The sequence below is a fragment of the Mustela nigripes genome, chromosome 4 (assembly GCF_022355385.1).
Source record: "Mustela nigripes isolate SB6536 chromosome 4, MUSNIG.SB6536, whole genome shotgun sequence".
NCBI classification, from domain to species: domain Eukaryota; kingdom Metazoa; phylum Chordata; class Mammalia; order Carnivora; family Mustelidae; genus Mustela; species Mustela nigripes.
The window spans coordinates 88,153,085-88,174,532 of record NC_081560.1 but is presented as its reverse complement, the minus strand read 5'-3'; the positions used below and the strand labels follow the sequence as shown (position 1 = coordinate 88,174,532).

Here is a 21,448-nt window from a genome sequence, read left to right as displayed (position 1 = left end):
TAATCCAGCAGCTCAATAAAGTCTGGGCCATTGGGTGAGCCCTATAGAGAATGAGGGATCTGATTAAAAGGGGGCATCCGTGCTGGGCTTAATTGCATTCTGGAATGATCCCTTCCTCGGATACAGCAACTGCCTAGTGTTTACTTACTCTATTATCTCCCACTGCCTCAGGAGACATCTCAGCAATTAGTTAAAGTTATTGATTTTCAGAAACAATGACCTTCATAAAAGATGGCCTAATATCACAGGCAAAAAAAAAAAAGAGAGAGGGCAGAAAATATCATAGCACATGTTTCTGCCTTTCCAGGAGCATTTTTTTCTTGGCTCTCACTTTTTTTTTTTTTTTTCGGTGCCTAACTTTTAAAAAAATAAATTGGATTTTGGGTGACACTTTCCTGGTATTTTTTCTAGGGGATTTCCAACCCCTGCTGACTTTGCTAACCTACTCAATTTTCCACTGCTACCATAAATAGACATTTCTAATTTGAAAGTTAAAAGCAGGAGCACCTCTGTTGGCAAGAGAGAGGGAATTTAATGTCAAAATACCACTAGCCACCTGTAAGTAGGCCCTGGATGGCTGCTATCAAAGTGGAAGCTCTCTTTGGGTCTTGAGCTACATAATTACAGCCTCTCTTCCTCCTCCGTCCTCCAGCTGTCTTCAGCGCCTCTGCTGACCCAAGCTGCTCCCCATTCACATTAAAGATAGAGATGACTCAGGACACCCTAAAATGCCAGTCCTCTAATACAGTGTTCTTTTAGGAACATTCAAAATGTAGCTAAAGGAAAGAAATTCTAATAGTAGAATTCTAGGCTTTGTTCTTGGGGGCCCAAGAAGTACTATGGGAGCAGGCAGAAGGTTATTTCTCCAGTAATACTTGCAGTCTGTGGTATCAAGTCTTTAGATGACTTCCTAATTCCTTGTCCACTGTCCACTAGAAAGAAGTTGGGGCCAACTGGATCTGTGGACGTTGGGGGAGGGGGAAAAAGAAAATTTGCAAAGAGGGCACAGGAATGCCACTCCTCCTGAATTGTTTACATATTTGTGGAGGACACAGGGATAACTCAAAGGGACAAGAGGCAATCTAGTGACAGGAATGTTCTCTGTCCTCAAAAGGGCTCCTATGGAGGAGTGTCTTAGAGTTGGGAGGGTGTGTAAAATATGCACCACTGATAATAGGGCCCCTTCTGAGAGCTTTCTTCCAATCCCCATATAATTTCATTTTGCCCCCAAATTTGACAACAGATTAAGAGCAAGAAAAGAAAACTTCAAATCCCTTGTTCAGATCTGCAAAATCGAAACCTGCTTATGCAATACTACACTTCACCAGTCAAAACAGCAGTGTGCATTTATTTTAGGACTTGGCAAGAATTCAAGCACAGGAACCTGCGAGGTTAAAACAGACACTGGCACATAATTGGGTAAGGCAAAGAACCAGGAAATGGATGTTCTGAAAGGATGAAAAAGAAAGAGGATCTCGATTAAAAGGACAGCCACCAGCTACCAAGAGGCCTAGTCACCCTTTGAGGGGCTCTAGACGCGTAAAAGAAGGACCACCTCAGCAGGTTGTAAGTCACCAGCAACACAACATATCCCTGAAATGAATGGAAATCTGCATCTGTAACCTCCCATCCCCAGGCCCAACGTCGGACACACTGGAATACAGGGCCCTCTGTCCTGCCAGGGCCAGCTCTGCCCTAACCAAAGCAAATATTAGACAAATATTTGAAGAATATCATTGCAAGGGGGGTGGGGAGTTACTTGCCTGCTCGAAGCACCCATCTTTGTTTGGGGTGCCTCTTCACTCCCCATAGCTGCATAAGCCAAGATCATAGGGGAGCGGTACAGGCCAGGACTATCAACATCAGAAAAGGGGTAAACATTGTCTTCTCTCGTTCATCCTCTAACATAGGGCCTGGGGTCCGTGGGCTGTGCAGGGTCAGGACAAGGGTGAGGTGGGATGAGGAAAAGAGGATAATGAAGCCAGGGCTGCTCCCCCATTGGGTGCTGTTTCACTTACGCTTCATGGCCTGGAGTGGCACAAAGGGGAATTCCATTTTTTTAAGGCCTTCTGAGGTGCTGAAGACTACTGGTTGCATTATAGACATCATCTCTTTCAAACCCTCACCACCCACGGTGGTAGCTTGGACCATTCACACATTCCCAGTGTGGGGCGAGGGAAATTACGAAATGTACCCCAACTCACACAGGGGTTCAAAGCTGGGTCTAACCTCCCAAGCCCCCCGCTCGTACAGGACTCATTTGAGGCTCCTCTTCATTTCCCACGGTGTCCCCTCTAGCCTGGACTGTCAGCCCCCAGCCCTGGCTCTGTGACCTCTACAGCCCAGGAACTTACTCCCCCTGGGGACAGCTTGAGTCCTGCCTGGGAGAGTCAGGATCTTCCCCTTGCTGCTGTGGAGCAGCTAGGCCCATACCTTGACATTGTGGCTTCTCCTACTGCTTCTAGCCTCAGCTAGGAGGTCTCACACAGGCTGTGAGATCTGATTTCCCCAGAAGTGGTGCCCAGGGGTAGTTATCTCTGTGCTGGAAAGACCCAGCCCGACAATTGTCTTCACCCTCCTCCCTTGCAAGGACGACTCCAAGGCACCATCTCTTGAAACATAACCCCTGAAGACCTGCCATGTGGCTGAGCAGACACACCTTCCCACCTACCAGCCCTATGTCTTCAGAGCTCTCTGTGAAGCAAGCTAAGGAAGGCATCCCTAGCGTTATTCCCTGGAACGTTCCCCACCTCACTTCACTTTTCCCTCATCATCATGGCCCAAAGATTGCGCTTTCTAAATCAAGCAAGCCTGGGACCCAGGCTTTCCAGTTTTGTCTTGACTTATTAATTTTGTTGTTTGTAATCATGTGTTTGGTACCCACAATCCCAAACAAAAGCTAGAACCTTGACATAACCTTCATCTAACCATGTGGTCCCCCAGCCCACTCCCCTCATGTATTCACCCAAGAAAACCATCCTCCAGAATTCCTTTGTTTTTTTAAATAGGTAGTTTTATTGCATCTATATATATTTCTATAAAGTATATTCTTTTTCTAAGTTATGCTTTTATTTATGTATTTAATCCACTTAAATAACAAACAATTGTTGAACTCTATTCATTCATGTACCGTGCCGGGCCAGGGGGATATTAAGATGAATAATACACAATACCAGCCTTTAGAAAGTTCACGGTCTAGTTGTACTCTTGAAGTGTCATTTTTTTTATCCTCTTCGTCACTCAACATATTCCCGCCTCAGTCTACGCTTAATCACACACTGGAACAGATCACTCCATTTCCGTCAATCCAACTCTATTCATGATTCAAGTTTAACTCTTGTATCAATGCTTCTAATGATTTCAGGCAGTATTTGTATGAACTAAGATTTAAGATTATAAAGTATATTCTTATATTAGTTGTTTTCAACTTTATACAAATTATGATTTTGTATACTTTTAGGACAACTACTTTCTTCACTTAATGTTTTATTGTTTCATTTCTAGGATTTATCCACACTGTAGTGAATTAGCATAGTTCATTTGTTTTTATTGCTATGTGATAATGTTATGTAACTATATTAGTATAGTTAATGTAGTATAGATAGTATAGATAATGTTATAGTATAGATAATGTTATGTAACTATATTTCACTATAGTATAGATAATGTTATGTAACTATATTTCACCCATCCACTCTCCTGTTGATGGGCATCTGGGCTGTTCTCAGGTTTTCACACTGCGAAACTCTGAACATTGTTGCACATGTCTCCTGTTGCAAATCTGCATGAGTTTCCCTCAGGTCCATCCCTCGGAATGAATTGCTGGATCATATCCACACAAATGTTCAACTTTGGGAGAGAGATCCAACTGTTCTCCAAATCAGTTAACCAAACTTGTGCTCTTTCTATCATACTCGGACTGTTCTCTAAAATCCAGTGTTTGTGTTTCCTCTTGTTCTGATAGCTGCCAAAAATGAGAGTTGCTGGGCTCCTCTTCATTAAGTGCAGTACCTTAAGTTTCCTCTGAGTATTTGGGTTTTTAAAGAGGATGCTTGGAGAGGCAACACTTCCATCCAAAGCAATGACTTTCTCAGGCTGAATACTACAGGGCCTCCATCTCTACAGCCCCTTCCAGATTCACTCAAGTTCACTGACATGCTTACTAAGTCTTGGGGCTGTGTAAGACCTTGACCATCCAGGAGTGGGAGACACAGTCTTGCTTTCAAACATTCTAAAGACTGATGTCTGAGAAAGACAAGAAGACTAATTATGATGGGTTTGGATGCTGTCTCAGTCTTGCTTTTTCTTCCTCACTCTTTTTCCCCGAGGTGAATGGTAAGGCAGGTTAATGGAATGCAGCGGAGATGGGGATGAGGACAGGGATTGGTGGAGAGGGGAGTGCAGTGCATGGGAAGGCTTGAGAGAGCAGACAGGTATACACTAAACTTGGCTACCCCAAGGCAAATAACTTCAAATAGTCCCACCTCATTATTTGCTATCATCAGTCCCCTTCCACGATAAATGTCTTTGAGAAACTGTCCCCTTCTAACAAGGATAGCTGATTCTACGGTGAGTCAGAGAGCAGGTTGCCCCATTCCTAGAGACTGGTAGAAACTTGTCCTTCTACTCAGCTTCACCCACACAAAGATCTTACAGAGTGGATATAGTATAGGTTAGGACCTCTCCGCCCTCACTCCCTATCCCGTTTGCCGCTGCTTAGTTTCATCTTCAAGCTGACTCCATGCGTCAGTCAGTTGGACTCTGGTTACCTCAGACCTCCAGAGTTCCTACAGCTTATGATCCTGGAAAAGGGGGTATTTTTCTGGATAGCTGGTAAATAAACACAGAGACTTCTGGGGAACTACTCTTTCAGGAACTAATCACTGTGACTAGAATGGCTGATTGACTGAGTCTGGACCACATACCCATCCTTGGGCCAAACCACCTGACCAGGAATACTTTGGAATGTGGGTGGGGGACGTGTTCCCCCAGAAAGGATGCTGGGCAGATTTTTTTAAAAAAGGGTGCTTGAAGGCTCAAGAAGGTAGCAGTTTTACTTGATTACTCCAGTTCATATTCCTCTTATTACCTCTTTCACTAGGGAGAGGTAAGGCGTAACTATATTTTACATTCTATCTCGGCATTCTATCGACTGTAGCACAATGATCCTTGTAACAGATAACTTAAGTCCTCTGCTTGACTTCTCCTTGCAGTGGCTTTAGTAATCACATGCATAAAAGAATGTTTAGGACTGCACAGGCAGCCTGGCGTAATACAGATTTATAGTCCCTCTAACAGTTGAGCAAGCAGGGACCTCAAATGGCTCCCACTTTGCCTTTAAAGTTCAGGAGGAATCCTGTTCCCCACTCTACTCTTGACCGGGGTTTCTGATCTGGAAGCATCGTGAGTTTACTCTCCTACATGAAGCATTTTCCATCAGTTTTCTCAATACCTTCTTTTCTGGGGCTTTGGGTATATTCCTTAAGCCTCTCTCTTCTTATCACTAGCAGCTCCATAACTTAACCACCATTCCCTTTGTTCTTGTCCTTAGGCCAGTCTATTAGAATTCTCAACCCTAGAATTTCTGAAGATGCAGCTGAAGGATGGACACTGCATTAGGGTGGGGAGAGCAGACAGCAGCTAAATCCTAAAGTCAAACCTCACGGACAGCAGTTCATCTCACCTACTTAATGATCATAGCTGGCTCTGGGGAGCCCCTCAGTGCTTAGAATGTTAAGTTTAAAGAATTTCTGAGGGTTCTGAGAGTGCTATAAGATTATCCCTAGAAGTCCTCCATGGGATTTCTTACATGGGACCTAAGTCAATAATAGTTGATGTTGTAAATTATGAAGATTGTAGTCATTGCCAACTTATCTCTGTTGTACCACAGATTTTGCAAGGTATTCAGATTGTAGAGTGGAAGACAAAAAAATACAATAGTGTAGGTTTTGTATTCTTCATTGCACATATCACAACTTGAAAGTACATTTTCCTTAGTTTTTTATGCTTTTGGCCCGCCCTTTTAGAATATAAATTCTCTGAAGACAAAAATATCTGGTTCTCCTCTGTGTGATGAGCACTTAGCAAAGTGCCTGGTCCATATGGGTGATCGATAAATATTGGAAAGAAGTCTCTATTCAGGTCTATCTTTCTTCTCAAATGGTTTTACTTGAGAATGGTTGGCAACTACTGAAATTAAATGTGTTGAGAAAATCCAGTCTTCCTTAAATTAAGTTGTGCAGGAATCCAAGTTTACTTTAGTTCTGCTTCCCATTTTCCTTTTCTTCGATACTGAACAGCTTCTCTAGCATACTTCCCAGGCATTCAGTATCCCTTCTTCAACTTCTTGGCAGCCTGGAACTTTTTCCTTTGGTTAAGCCTGTCTTTCGAAGATGGTACCCCAGATTCCAAGATTACCCTTTTGTCCCCCCCCTCCCCCCCGCACTCCCACTAAAATTCCCAGGTTTCTCACTGCCAGGAGAAAAATAATCAGATAATTAGATAATTTTCCATTAGAGTGTTCTATTGTAAAGATCATTTAATGCAGTAATTCTCCAGGGTGTTGGTATTTTAAAATGTGAAGCTGTAGGGGTGCCTGGCTGGCTCAGTCAGTGGAGGGTGAGACTCTTGATCTCGGGGTTGTGGGTTCAAGCCCCATGTTGGATGTAGAGATTACTTAAAAATAAAACCTTTTTTAAAAATAAAATAAAATGTGACATTGTTAACATAAGTATTAGGGTGGCATTTCAAGATCCCTGTGACAAGGCAGCATGATGCATATATATTTCTATAGGCAGGTGGTAGGATGATTGGGACTGTCCTCTTCTCAGGGCTTTGCCTTGATTTAAAAAAAAAAAGTCAAAGTCAATAAATTCTCAGATTTCTTATCATATGGTCATTCTGGGAAATGAAAAAAAAATAATAAATCAGGGGATTTTAACCACAAAACACCTTGCTTTTATCTAAAAAAGGGGGAAAAAAGAAAAGACCAACGAAATTGTTTCAGAAAGCCAAGACCAATTTATTTAGCTTGTAAGACAATTATAATTAATCGTCGCTTTAGAAAAATGGGATGGGCAAAGAGTACAAAAAATACAAACTTATGAAGAATAAAGAATGATCACAGGGAGGCTCTCCAAAAGAATCCTTTAAATGGCTAACTCCTGAAGTGCATTTAAAGTAAAATTCCACTTGCAAAAATAACATCTACAGTTAACTTTCTAGAAACCATGCTACTGTATAAAATACTTTCTTCTGCCTCCAAGAGAAATTGTAAACAAACGTCCATTGCCAAAAGTTCGTCAGCATCAGAATTTCCCTGGCCAGCTTTTACTCAGGGATTTCTCTATTTACTCTCTTCATATGATGTTAGGAAATTGATTTTTTTGCTGATAAGATTACAGACCTCCTGGGCGTGTGACTGATCAGCTTTGAAAGCCATCCCCTGTGGTCGCCTGTTCTCTCTTAATAAATGCTCAGAAGATCATGGTGGTCCTGACCCAAAGTCCACAGGCCCAGAAACCGGAGGGAAGGGCATTTCTTTGGGTTTCCTATGTTAGATACAAAAAGTTCAGGTCCTGGGGCGATCCTGTCCAGCATGCTAAAAACAAAGCACTTCATCTGCTCAGTTTACTGTCCCAGATCTATCACACCCTGTTCTCTCTCTGGCAGGAAGTCAGTTCTCTGCACTTGCAAACAGAATAAACAAACCATCCATACAGAACTAGTAGACACTTTGTTTTGTTTCCTGGCAGGTTTCAAGAAAGACCCCTGGGTGTAATACAGTATTAAACTTGAAATCTCTGTATCCCTCTCTGGGGCCACTCTACTTTCCAGGGAGACAATAAAACGTGGAAGTCCTTTGAATCATTACTTATAGCAGCGGCGCAAAACGGGATACTAAACTCTCCACAGCCACCCTGCTACATAGCTCAGGCCGCCTGCTGAACCCTCCAGCCTGGGTAGGATTGGGGGACCAGCCTGAGACATTTTCACATTTGTCTTCATCCCCCAGTCCTGATTTGTTGTTGGAAGCACTCCACCCATGTTAATTGACATACTTCAGTTGATGCTCTACAAATACTACACTCTCATTACCAGAGAGGTAAGCAAACGGAAATTAAATGGCAATGCTTCGGGAAAATTTCTAAGTCTGATAAAGCCAGAGCAGGACCGAGTGGTTTCTGCACCTAAATCTCGTGCTTTTGTTGCTCTGTTGCTGGCGCTCACCTGGCTGGCTGCTTCTGCTCATTGTCACCCATCTGGGACCTGAGATCCCATGACCAGCGGGTTTAGAAAATCTCAGCTCTCAGAGTCACCTTGATGGCTCAGTCAGTTCAGCTTCTGTCTTTGGTTCAAGTCATGATCCCAGGGTTCTGGGATCAAGTCCTACATCAGGCTCCCCCCTCAATGGAGAGCCTGCTTCTCCTTCTCCCTCCCACTCTGCCTACTTGGTGCTCTCTCTCTCTCTATCCTTCTGTCAAAAAAAAAAAAAAAAAGGAAAAGGAAAGAAAAAAGAAAATTCAGCTCTCTTGAACCTACCCACTATCTTTGGAGCTTATCTTTTATTCTACCTGCCACAGTGATATTCCTAAACTGAAACCTGATCATGTTATCGTCCTCTGTCTCAAAGCAACTCACTGCCAGAGAATCATGTCTGAACTCCTAGGCGGGCACACAAAGACCAGCTTCTACACTGCCCACCTTAGTCAAAGCATCAGATATATTGAGGTATTTGGTCCCACAAAAGAACTCCCCTCTCCATTCTCATCACTCCCTACCTTCTGCTGCACCTCTATCTGGTTGCCCCTCCCATCTTCCTGGAGAAGCCCCTTCACCTCCCTCAAGCTTTGGTGCTGTGTCACTTCTGCTGTGAGGCCCTTTCCAATATGCTTTCATCCCTCTGAGCCTCTGTCTCTACAAAATGTATATCGTAATTTCAACACCCTCCCTTACTTCAAGAGTCACATGAAAAAGGGAGAACAAAAGGTCTCTGAAAAATGCCAAACACCATCCAAATTCCGAGTTATGTTATTATAAAAGTTATTATGCAATATGCTTTTTTTCTTTAGAAACCTAATTGAAGTGCTCATGATGGTCACTATAAAATTAACCTCTACAAATTAGGGCATCTTTCCTGTTTATTTTGCTTAAATTTGAGCTAAGCTTAAGATGGTGATAAGAACTGTGCTCACTTCAGCCACAAATATATTAAAATTGGACCCACACAAAGAGGATTAGTGTGACCTTTGCCCCACATGATTTGCGGTAGTGAACATTTTCATTTTCTTTGCTTTCTAGAATCCTATTACCAAGTTTCATATTTCTTTCCTTTTACCAATGGAATAGTCTTACTTACAATTCTCATCCTCTTGTGGACAATAAATAAAAGTCTGACTTCCTTATGCTTTTGCTCTACCATTGAGTCTTGGTTATTTCTTGACCACCCAGTTGGGAGACTGAGCCACCCACGGTTTCTGAAACACATTGATAATAACAGGTAACATTTACTAAGCGCTTACTCTGTACTGGGCCCTCTTCCCTGTGATGTCTGACAATTATAAAATGTAAACCTCACTACAGCACTCATTTCCTCTCTGCAAAATGGGAATGAGAAAAGGGAAACTTAAAGGTGAAAGCCTTTGCTGAAAGTCCCAAAGTAGAGGCAGGGTTTAAACCCAGGAGTCTGACAACACAGCCTTGCTTTTGACCACCAAATTGTAACCACTGCTCTAATGGACTTGGGAGCAGCAAGAAGGCTCCCCTGCATTCAAAATACTCACATTTAGTGCAACATCGTGTGGGGCCCATGGCTATGAGAGCAGACACCAGGCTTTAGGTGTACAGCTGGATCAATCATACGCCACAGTGGGTCACTGCCACCTGCTGGGAAATGGACAGTGAAGGGAGACAACCAAGGGGAGGCAGGTGCTAACACCAGATAGTTAATGAGCAGCAAAAGGGGTCAAAGCCATTTGCCATTTACCGAATCCTCGTGCATTTTGTTCAGTCTTCAAGAGAAAGTAAAATGATTTTGTCTTTTTCATTTCCCTCCATTCCTGAAAATCCCTTCAATAAAACACCAATGTTAATTTCCTTGTTTTGACACGTCTCTTGGTAATAGAAGATATTAGAAGAAGCTGGGTGAAGAGTACATAGCAACTTTTCTATAAATCGAAAATTATTTTTAAAATTAAAATTTAATTTAAAAAGAGTTCAGTTTAATTATTTTGAGATTAATTTACCGGGCTCTCTGAGTTAATCTATTGCACAATTTAATAAATGTAGAGTGATTTTTACATTTTTCTAAAACAGTTTAAAAGATTTTTTTATTTACTTATGTGTGAGAGAGAGATAGAGCACAAGCAGGGGAAAGGAGCAGAGAGAGAGGTACAAGTAGACTCCCCACCGAGCAGGGAACCCAATGTGGAGCTTGATCCTAAGACCCCAAGATCATGTCCCGAGCCAAAAGCCAAGATCATGACCCCAGCCACTACCAGCTTAACTGACTGAGCCATGCGAGGACCCCAATTTTTACATCTTCCTAAAATGATTGTTGACTACATCAGTGAAAAGAAAAGAACTGTGTTTATTGACGAAGTTCAGTTTTGAATTCAGCAGTAATAAACACTTTCTTTTCAGGAGAAAGACAATATTGACTGAGAATGAGTTTGAAGTCTCATCTTTCTAGTAAAATGACCAGCACTTGGTATTACCATGGAGAAACACAAAGGAAGTTAGCCAACAATATGATTTCCCTAACACAGGCTCCTTCTTACCTCTTGACATTCTTAAAGCCCAAGTATCATAACTTGGCACATGTTTTATAAAGAGCAAAGAGAAAGTAAAATAATGACAAGTTAGGCAGACAAATCAGTCATAATTATACTACCACGGATAGGATTCAATAATACTACCTCAGGGGCACCTGGGTGGCTCAGTTGGTTAGGCAACTGCCTTTGGCTCAGACTGTGGTCTCAGGGTCCTGGGATTGAGCCCCATGTCGGTCCGGCTCCCTGCTCAGTGGGGAGCCTGCTTCTCCCTCTCCCTCTGCTACTCTGCCTCCTTGTGCTCTCTCGCTCTGTCAAATGGATAAATGAAATCTTTAAAAAAAAATAATGATAATACTACCTCAGACAGGACAATTTTGCATTACAAGTACTATTTTCCGTAACAGCCCCAGTAGAGAGTAGAACACGCTGTGCCTAGGGCTACTGGCTCTTAGCTCAGATTTGAAGAACAAATCAGAAAATGACCAGTGTTGCTGTCAATGTGATAGTCATCTGAACATTCTTCCCAGATTTTGAACAGTTGTGCCTTCAGTGAAGATGCTATTGTTTAAACACTCTTGTTTTCCCAGGATCAAAAAAATTTACAACTATCTGGTTGCCTAATTAGATCTCACTTGCTCTGCCAGCCACTACCAGCTCCTTCTCAGGAAAGTGGGCGTTCCTCTGAACTGAGATGATTGGCAAAAGTGGTGCTAAGCTCTACATAATGCAAAGTAACTGAAGTAATTCACTCCTTCGTTGTGTGGCCCAGTCAGATCCTGCGAATTAGTCCCGACAAGTAACCAGATCCTGCTCTTCTGCTCACCTTGAGTGGTCTCTATCTTTTCAAAACTAGTGGCACATAGCTAAGGATGAGAATTTCTTAAAGTTCAAGGTGCAAACTCTAGCACTAAAGGTTTTCTGGACAGAAATAACCGTACCTTCCACTTCTGGGACCAGAAGCAAGAAAGAAAGCAAGGAGGAGCACAAAAGTGAAAACACAAAATCAATCTTCTCAGAAGCCGAGAAAGCGTCTGGCCAATTCTCATTTCTTAGACCTTCAAAAAATGAAAAACTAAATGCCAAAGCTGAGTCACTAAATTACAAATATTTTAGATTTTTAAAGGTAATAAATAAAATTGCAAATTGAACAGCGCTCAGATCTGGCAGTGTATAGCTCATTCAGAAATGTTAAAGTCTAATCTAACACTGAATCTTTGTGACTATGAAACCCGAAAGAGCACTACTATCCACAACCCACTCCCAGGTCTCAGCAAAACAGGATTAAAAGTTTGGAAAAAATGGACTAAAGAGAATACAAAGAGTAGAGCATCAGGAGAAGCAGAAAGGAGATCCACTGCATTGGAGCTCCGGTAAGTAAGTGCCAGGAGAAAAAGTGCAGAAACGGAATAGAAAAGAGAAACAATAAAGGAAGCAGCGGAAGACTTGGACTACCACTTCCAGTGGTCTCAGGTGCACTCAGAAAGATGCCCAGTAACAGCTGTCAAACCCTCCTACAACGGCAAGAAACCTAATTCATAGGCAAGTGCTTGCAAGGTGGTACTGGGACCCTACTGTGCTAATTCCTTATTTACTAAGTGTTAAACGGTGTTAACCATCTTACCATACACGGCAACAGGCCACCACTCCAGCTCTCCAAGGACCCCAAAATATTGGGGAAGCCGCTAAGGAGGTCACAACAGGGAGTCCGATAACTGGGTGCCGAGGAGAAGCGTCACCTAAGCCGAATCTTGAAAAGGAGCAGGAATTAGCCTTCTGTAGAAAGACACCTAGAGCCCCCCCCAAGTTGAGGACACGCCGGATAGGGTAGGAAGTGGGTAGGTGAGTCAGGAGGAGGCGGTCCGCCCACGCGCTTTTCTATTCGATATACATCCTTCAACCCTGCCTCCAATGATGATAATTTTCGCAATGAACTCAATTTCTGTAAGTATGTGAGATGAATAACGCTTTCGACTTGTTCTGTTAACAACTTTCCATTTTGGCAAAAGGCCCCTAACACCAGCGTTGAAACGTGGCTTCATCTCTAATAATATTTTGTAAGTCCGTCTACAAGTTGGGAACTGCGAATGCAAGCGCTGGAAGAAAGCCGCGCCCGGGGATGGACCGCGCGGGACTAGCCCCGAGCGAAGGTTCTGCGCGCGGCGGCGCCCGTGCTGCGCAGGTGCGGGCTGGGCGCGCACATGCGCGGGAAGAGACGGAGAGCCGGGGGGCTGGACCTCAGGGAAGGGGGCGCGGCGCACGCAGCATGGCGTCCAACATCTACTTGGTTCGCCAGCGGATCAGCCGCCTCGGCCAGGTGCGGCCCGGGGAGGCGCCTCCCCTTTCCAGCCCCTGCCCAACCCTCGCCTCCCGCCACCGCCCCTCTCGCGTCCCCGCCTCAGCGCCTCCTCGAGCGGCCCAACCGCCGCCCCGCCCCGAGGCCTCCCGGGCCCACCTCCCCGGGCCGCCCCGCCCCACGGTCTCCCGGGCCCACCTCCCAGAGCCCGCCCCGCTTGGCCTTCCTCGCGGCCCTGCTGCTCGGTCTCGTCGGTCCCCCTCCTTCTCCACCCCGCAGTCCTGACTCTCTCTCCCTCCTTCCCTCAGAGGATGTCCTCCTTCCAGCTCAACATTAACCCGCTCAAGGAGCCGCTGGGCTTCATCAAGGTCCTCGAGTGGGTGAGTGTAGCCCGCACCAGCGAGGCCTGGAATCGCGCCGCCGTGACCGTGACCGCGCCCGCGCCCGCTCGGGCCCGGCCGGCGCCCTCGGCTGGGAGGCCGGGGGCCCCGGCGGGAGCGAGAGCAGGGACGTCCGACCCCGCGCGGGTCCCCGAGACCGCCGCCGCCGCCCTCGGGAGGGTCGGGACAGCTGGGAGGGGACGGGAGGCCGCGGGCTGGGCCTGCGCGGGGCGGGGACGCCGCGGTCCGCGTCGAATCACGAGTCCCTCAGCCGCCTCGGTCCCGGCCGAGGCCGCCCTCCCACACCCAGGCTCACCTCTGGGTGCTCCCGCGGGTGTGGGAGTTCAAATTTCTCTTTGGTTGCACGGCTTCCCGCAAGGGAAGAGAAAACTTCCTGTTGCGGTCTAACCGAAACCTGGGGGCCCGCGCTGCCGCCGCTGGTCCTGCGGAAAGGGCCAGCCGGTGCCTCCTGCCCGGTGCTGACTGCAGGCCGCGCTCCGTCGAGAGCTGGTTGTGCCTCCTCCAAGTGAGCTGCCGAGCAGTCCGTTCGTGGCTTGCTTTTGAGACGGCTCCAAGTTAAAAACGGACAAAAATAAACTGCGGGTCAGGCAAGCGGCGGGGGGGAGGGGGGCGTCTTTTACAGAACGCGTCGAAGTCCGTCGCGTCGGCTCAAACACAGGCTAGGAGTCGCCATCAAGTTCGTTTAGGTATTTCCAAACAGTGTCCTGCGGTCAGCATTCCGTCCTTTCCGGGGAACCTCTCAATCATTAACATCAAAGGAGACTTATTAATTCGACCTTGGCAGAATCAGTCACTTGGCGGAGTTAAGCGAATACATCAGGCACCGCACATTTGCTTCAGATTTCGTGGCCTCGTACACGTTTCAGGGCTCATTATCAGGCCCGGATTAGTAGGCAGCTGGCATCTGTCCACTGTGCAAGCAGGTTGTTTTTATAGCCAGCGACATGTACATCCGTAACTCTTTAACCCTATATTTTAGCGATCGAGTAGTGACGAGGAAGAACTTCCAGTTGCCTATGTTAAAAGACTTGAGGCTGTTTTTTTAAAGTCACACAGAAACTGAAATTCCCACATGGGTACTCAAGAAGCTGATTTTCAGAAAGAAAATCAGAGTTTTACTTGTTCTCTGAAAACTGAAGTAGTGCTGATTTCACACAAATGTTTACCTTAAAGACACATAAATATACAGGGCGCCTGGGTGGCTCAGTGGGTTAAGCCGCTGCCTTCAGCTCAGGTCATGATCTCAGGATCCTGGGATCGAGTCCCGAATCAGGATCTCTGCTCAGCGGGGAGCCTGCTTCCCTCTCTCTCTCTGCCTGCCTCTCTGTCTACTGTGAACTCTCTCTGTCAAATAAATAAATAAAATCTTAAAAAAAAAAAAAGACACATAAATATACGCGCACACACACACTCACTTTTTAGGGTTCTATAAACCCATTTTCAAATATAAAGAAAAATTTTTGAGTATATAAAAATACGGATTTGCAGGAGGAAAATCATGTTTAATTGGGCTTATCTAATATAAAGTTAAGAAAAAGTCTTTGAGGGTTTTAATTACATTTGTAATTAAAGTTTTCACTTAATAAATGAGGCCATTTATGTTTGTGCTTACATTATTTGTCAGTTTTTTGTTAAAACATAGACATAAGTTTTTCCTTTATATTTTAAAACAGTGATAGGTTTATTAATGATCATAGATAGGTCTGATGTATTTTGAAAAATATCCTGTTTAAGCTTTTTGAAAAAATACTACTTTCCGTGTGAACAACATACCATTACATAAGAGATCCCAATAAATACTTTAATAAAAGTATAAGCAAAATGTATTGGGTGAAAGAGAGGAGAAATCAGATGCTTGCAGGGAACTAGGGAGGAGTTCATAGATGAAAGAACATTTGAAGGATGAGTATTTGTTCACTTAGGGCAGATGTAGGGCGTGGCTTTCCAGGGAAAGAGAAACTTGGGTTCAACAATGTGAAAAGTTGAAGCAGCATAGCCCTGTTTGAGAACTTAAAATAGTTGGGGTTGGCTTAAACTTATACTGGAAAGGAAGGTATAGTTTGAGACGATTCTGAAAGGTTTCATAGGGCTTATAGAGAGTTAGGAGTTTATACTCTGGGGTTAATCTTTGATAGCTTGGGTTCTTTCTTTAGGGAAATACACATTTTGTAGGTACAGAATTTGGAGTTATTGGATAGTTTCTTCTTAAGCCCAGAATTCCTACCATTTGGAGTGGGAACTTATTTAAGGTTTTTAAACAAGTAAATAATATAATTAGATTTACTTTTTAGAAATTTTCATTTTGTCAGTAGTGTAGAGGATGGATTAGAAAGGTCATAATTGAAGGAAGGAGGATATGTTGCTTGAGAAATTATGAGGGCCTAAACTTAATTGCAGTGGGAATGGAGAAGAGAGGCATAGAAATTAGAATGTACTTGGACGGTGAAGAAACTGGAGGACTCCATATTTGAGTTGACATATTTAAGATGACTGCCATATTTCCAACAGGTTGGTAGTGGTATCTCTGTCAAGATACATCACTAAGGAGAAAAGCAAATTTTTGGTTGAAGCTCAGTACAATTTTGAGTGTATTGAGTTTGTGGTCTCTAGGTCACGGAAAGGAGGTATCTTTAGGCAGTTAGCTGTATGGCTACAGAGGTTAATAAAAAGGCAAGAATGGGCTGGAAAATTCAGCAGATCCCTGCCAGCAAGGGAGAGAAGAAATGGTTAAGAAGATGCAAAAAAATAAATAACATCTTGGCATCACTGTTAGAATTTAAAGAAAAGAGTAATTAAACAATATCAAGAAGTGCAAGAGAGAGGTTAAGTAAAATAAGGACTAAAATGCACACCTTGGTTTTGGTAATCCAGAGGCTGTTGGTGGCTTTTTAAGAGCAGCGTCAATAAATTCAGAAACTAGATGGTAATAGGCTAGGTAATAGAATGTATGGTAAGAAAGTGAAGACAGTGAGAGTAAAGCACTATTTGACCTTGAAGGTGGGAGGGATTTGGGTGGTAACTCATCTGAAAGATGGGACAAACTGAATGTGTTTGTTGGCTGGAAAGAAGAGGTGGCGAATCGTTGGAGGTTGAAAACAGGGGGAGGGAGGGGATGAATAATAAAACAAGGTTCTAGAGGAGAAGGGCCCATCATATGAATTTTTAAATCTGTTTTGAATGAATTGGTCAAGTTTCATAACGCATTGAGGTGTGGCAGGTTGCTTCTAAAAACAGTTAATAAATAAGTTTATAAACAAATCTAAAATCTAGATAATGGCTGTTTACTGTCTGTGTAACTAAAAAAGTAATTCCCTCAATCAGCTCATCTCTAGCAAGTTTCTAGAATATGTTAGATTAAGATATAACCTGATGATATATAACTTTCAAGGGATTAGATGCCAGTAAATATTTATTGACAGACTAAAACTATAATCGCCAGAGCAGAAGTGTTGCATTTTGCTTCTAAACTGCAGCCGCCATCTTGTGCGTGTTGTATTCCTTCTCTTTTCTTTCTTTTTTTTTTTTTTGAACTACCCCTGGCACCTAGTTACAGTGCCTGGCAGTGACACTGTCTTATTTCTCTATGTGTTGTAAGTACTCAGTAAAGGTTGAATTTTTGTTGTACTTGTATGGGAACAACAATACTTCGTAGGGCTATTGGAATGATCTAGTTAATATTTAATTATATGAATGATTATAATGTACTTGTGTAGTTCTTAGTAGGTTCTTCAGGACTGAGATGCTGTGTTTCTAAGACTAGACTCAAACAGTGGATAGACAACTATGAGCTCCATATGACTGACTGTGTATCTCCTGGTCCTTTAAGATTGCTCAGTTCCCTATCACATATTTTTTTTTTTAAAGATTTTATTTATTTATTTGACAGAGAGATTACAAGTAGGTAGAGAGGCAGGCAGAGAGAGAGAGAGAGGAGGAAGCAGGCTCCCTGCTGAGCGGAGAGCCCGATGCGGGACTCGATCCCAGGACCCTGAGATCATGACCTGAGCCAAGGCAGCAGCTTAACCCACTGAGCCACCCAGGCACCCCCCTATCACATATTTTAAACTTTAGAAATGATAAATTGTATGCTTTTCATTTGTCTGATAGGCCTTTAGAAGTCTGTCAAGGTGACAGTATAAAATTTAGGTAAGAATAAATGCCCCATGTATAGAGAACAGAAGTAAAAGTCAAAGATTAATTTTATCAAAGCAGCTTTTTAATGTATTCAATATTTCTGTGGCAAATTTTAACTTGGTTCTTACTTTTAGTCAGATATCTTTAGTATTTAGGTAAAAGTTTTTCATTGAAATGATTTTATCTTTTTTTTTTTTTTTTAAGATTTTATATATTTATTTGACAGAGATCACAAGTAGGCAGAGAGGCAGGCAGAGGGGTGAGGGAAGCAGGGAGCCCGATGTGGGGCTCCATGGATCCCAGGACCCTGAGATCATGACCTGAGCGGAAGGCAGAGGCTTTAACCCACTGAGTCACCCAGGTACCCTGAAATGATTTTATCTTTCTAAAATATTAAACACTGTGTGGGGCACCTGGGTGGCTCAGTGAGTTAAAGCCTTTGCCTTCCACTCAGGTCATAATCCCAAGGTCCTGGGATTGAGCCCCATTGGGCTCTCCACTCATCCGGCAGCTTACTTCCCTTCCTCTCTCTCTCTCTGCCTGCCTCTCTACTTACTTGTGATCTCTGTCAAATAAATAAATAAAATCTTTAAAAAATATATATATTAAATACTGTGTTTTGGACTTTCTTGTTGCTGTCTTGCATTGGGTGGATGGTGAACAGATATTTAGCCCTTAATCTAAGTAATATGCTTCCTCATTCCACACACATGGAATTGTGGAAGAGATACTGTTTGAGGAGTATAGAAGGAATTACAAACTAAGTTGAATTTTTAGGATTATTAACCATCTTTGAGTATTTTTGTCTGTGCTAGTCAAATGTGATAACATATTTATTGAGTAGACATGTATGTGCTAGGCTTTATTTGTGTTTTCTCCTTTAATCCTCTAACAACCTATGAGTGTTGTTATCTCCATGTTAGAGAAATGTAGTATCTTACCAGTGTCCATGATTATGATTACTACATTCAGGACTCTTTAACACTCTCTTCTTAGTCATTTTGGTAACTACCTTTGTGTTTCTAATTGTCTTTTAATAAATTAATAAAAAGAGTATCAAAGGTTTAAAAAACAAAAGCCAAAGGTATCTGAAATGACTTTTTTTCCTTGTTTGTTAGATACTATTTATAATAAGATCCTAGGAGTTAAAAACAAGTTCTTGATTCTTTTATTAAGTTTGAATGTTTTTTCTAATTTTATATTTACAATTAACAAACAAATTCAGAAGACACCAAGACATTCCTTTGGGGCAAATTATTATCCAAGAAAATTAGTGTGAAAAAGAAGAAATAAGAAAACAAGTAATTCTTTGAGTATTGCATATATCAATATGTTTAAACAACAGACTTTCAAATATACACAATAGTTTTTAAAAAAAATACTTAAAAATTTAGTCATCACAAGTAACATAAAATTGTTGCAAATAGAGACCATGTTTTATCCTAATTTTATCATTCAAAAATAGCACAGAGGAGCACGCTAGAAAATACAAATTATTTGTATTGCACAGTGGGTGGGGCAGAGCATATACAGACTGATGTTTTGTCCATTTGCTTTATTTTTACATTTTTAGGCTATCAGTCTATAAGAGAATGCTCTTTAGGAAGCTTACCTTTCTTCCCGCCCTGCCATTTGGGTACACTTCCTCTTCCCACCCCTACTCTACTCCCATAATGGAAAAGATTTCAAATGGCATTTTATGCCTAGTAGGACTCTCTGTACTTCGAGCTTATTGATAGACTTACAGACTCACTTCTATGCCTTTGCTCTCTGGCTTTTCTACCTGATTCTCAATTATTTATCACTCTTTATTTAGCACTCTTGTAGGTACATCAGATATAATTTTCATAGACAACATATATGTGTTGTAAGTGCTTTGAGAACACACACACTCATACACACTCACCCCACACATACAAATAGCAATCCCTGATAAAATATAAAAGGGAAATTTAAGGGGAAATTAAGCGAACAGAGCAGTGTCTAATACAATGGTTCTCAAACACTTTGGTCTCAGAACCCTTTTATGCTCTTAAATATTGAGGACTTCAAAGAGCTTTTTGTTTGTGTGGGTTGTATCTACTGATACTTACCACATCAGAAATTCAAACAGAGGCTTTTAAGGGAACATTTATTTATTTTAAAACACAGTTATAATTCACTTAAAGACTTCAATTGCACCAATGCAACAAATGCTACCGGTTTTCCGAATCTGCCAGATATCCACATCTGAATAACTACTTTTTGTGTATTATTCTTTCAAGTAAAAAATGGTGTTTCATGAAAAAAAAAAAAAAAGTTCAGTGTATAACTCAGTTATTTTAAATGCTTTCCCTGGAGACGACCATTACGTGCAGTTAACGTATTTGTACATCCTGTTTCATCATACAGAATATTAAGAAGGCTCAAGGGTCAGGATTTCATAAAAATTATAATTTTTGCTGCTTCATCAAAGACATTGTCAAGTAAAACTTGCCTTTTTTTAACTCTAAGGGCAGGACAGTGAAATAATCCTGATGCTATTGTTTATTCTTTCTAAAGCCCAACAGTTTCACCCACGAATGCTTTTGCTCAAATCAGTGCAAGTGTCAACATGTGTAAAAGGCAAATAATATCTTAATAATACAAAAATAATTTGGGGGGCACCTGGGTGGCTCAGTGGGTTAAAGCCTCTGCCTTCGGCTCAGGTCATGATCCCGGGGTCCAGGGATCGAGCCCTGCATCGGGCTTTCTGCTCAGCAGGGAGCCTGCTTCCTTTCCTCTCTGCCTCCGTGATTTCTGTCTGTCAAAATAAATAAAATCTTTAAGAAAAAAAAAAATAATAATTTTGCCCTCATGGATTTTCTGAAAGAGTCTTGGGTACTCCCAAGGCACCACAGACCACACACACATTGAGAATTGAGAACCATCACTGGGGACCAGAAATGAAACAAAATATGGGTAGAAAAAGGAGTGTCCATGATCTTGGTAATATATTCAGAAAAAAGCTTCAACCTATTGTCTGGATTTATAGCTTATAGAGAGCCAGTTACTTAAGCAGGTGGAAAGAGAGAGATACAGCCTTCTAATTTAATCAACCTAGCCACTAGCTCTAGATCTGAATTTGTGAACACTTCAGTATTCTCACATGTTGGTAGTTTGGGGGTCCCATTGTTAAGATGTGGTATATGCAACCATGTAGAAATGACTGTAAAACTATTAGACAGGGACAGAAAAAGGGGGAAAAACTGTAAATTCGAGCCTACACCAGATATCTTAAAACACATGAAGAAAACTAGTTTTCACTTAAAAGTTCAAAAATCAGTGGCACAGATGCACTTCAGGACAGCCAGCCAGATCAACAATCAAGATACGGATTTACTCCAAAAAAACGTAAAAGTAGTACAGTCTGAAATGATTTTAAAATAAATATATTTAAGTTCCTCAGAGATTTCTAGTTCCTTATTCACTAGCTTAACAATTATTTAAGGGTGAGGGTGCCGTAATGGTGCCCGCAACAGGATCACCTGCCTGGCTCAGTGGGTAGAGCGTGCAACTCTTGATCTTGGGGTTGTGATTTTTGAGCCCCACATTGGGCATAGAGATTATTTAAAAATAAAATTTTAGAAAAGATATTTTCAACATGTAATAGTTAAGAGTTAGCAAAAAAAACTTCCGTTTCCTCCAGCAGGAACAGTTAATTTCTCATGATACAAATTCCTAAGGGTTATGGAACCGTACTAGCAGGCTATTTAGAACTTTCTAGGATTGTACTTTACACAGAGGGAGATCATAGAAGAATGAAGCTGAAGCAGTTTGTACCGGACTTTAAGTGCTTGGTTCATAGTGGGAATAAACTGAAATAGCAG

The 21,448-nt window shown here is 42.3% G+C and overlaps 1 protein-coding gene and 1 long non-coding RNA gene across 4 annotated transcripts in view; one reads left to right on the top strand and one right to left on the bottom strand.

Annotated features, from left to right (window-relative positions):
* Window positions 1-7,009: 7,009 nt before the first annotated feature.
* On the bottom strand, window positions 7,010-15,068 carry LOC132016025 (uncharacterized). Of its 3 annotated transcripts, XR_009403864.1 has the most exons (5): window positions 13,762-15,068; window positions 12,394-12,519; window positions 10,917-11,080; window positions 9,783-9,882; window positions 7,010-9,476 (listed from the first exon to the last, which is right to left on the bottom strand). It is a non-coding gene; the product is annotated as an uncharacterized LOC132016025 (long non-coding RNA). The 3 variants fall into 3 exon arrangements; XR_009403863.1 differs by lacking the exon at window positions 10,917-11,080 and having other exon boundaries at window positions 9,783-9,885; XR_009403862.1 differs by lacking the exon at window positions 10,917-11,080.
* SYPL1 (synaptophysin like 1) overlaps window positions 13,244-21,448 on the top strand; it is a 26,094-nt gene continuing 17,889 nt past the window's right edge. Inside the window, exon 1 of the mRNA XM_059397024.1 lies at window positions 13,244-13,445. Within this exon, the coding sequence (XP_059253007.1) occupies window positions 13,377-13,445 (69 nt within the window). The 5' untranslated portion in view covers window positions 13,244-13,376. The remainder of the gene's footprint in view (window positions 13,446-21,448) is intronic.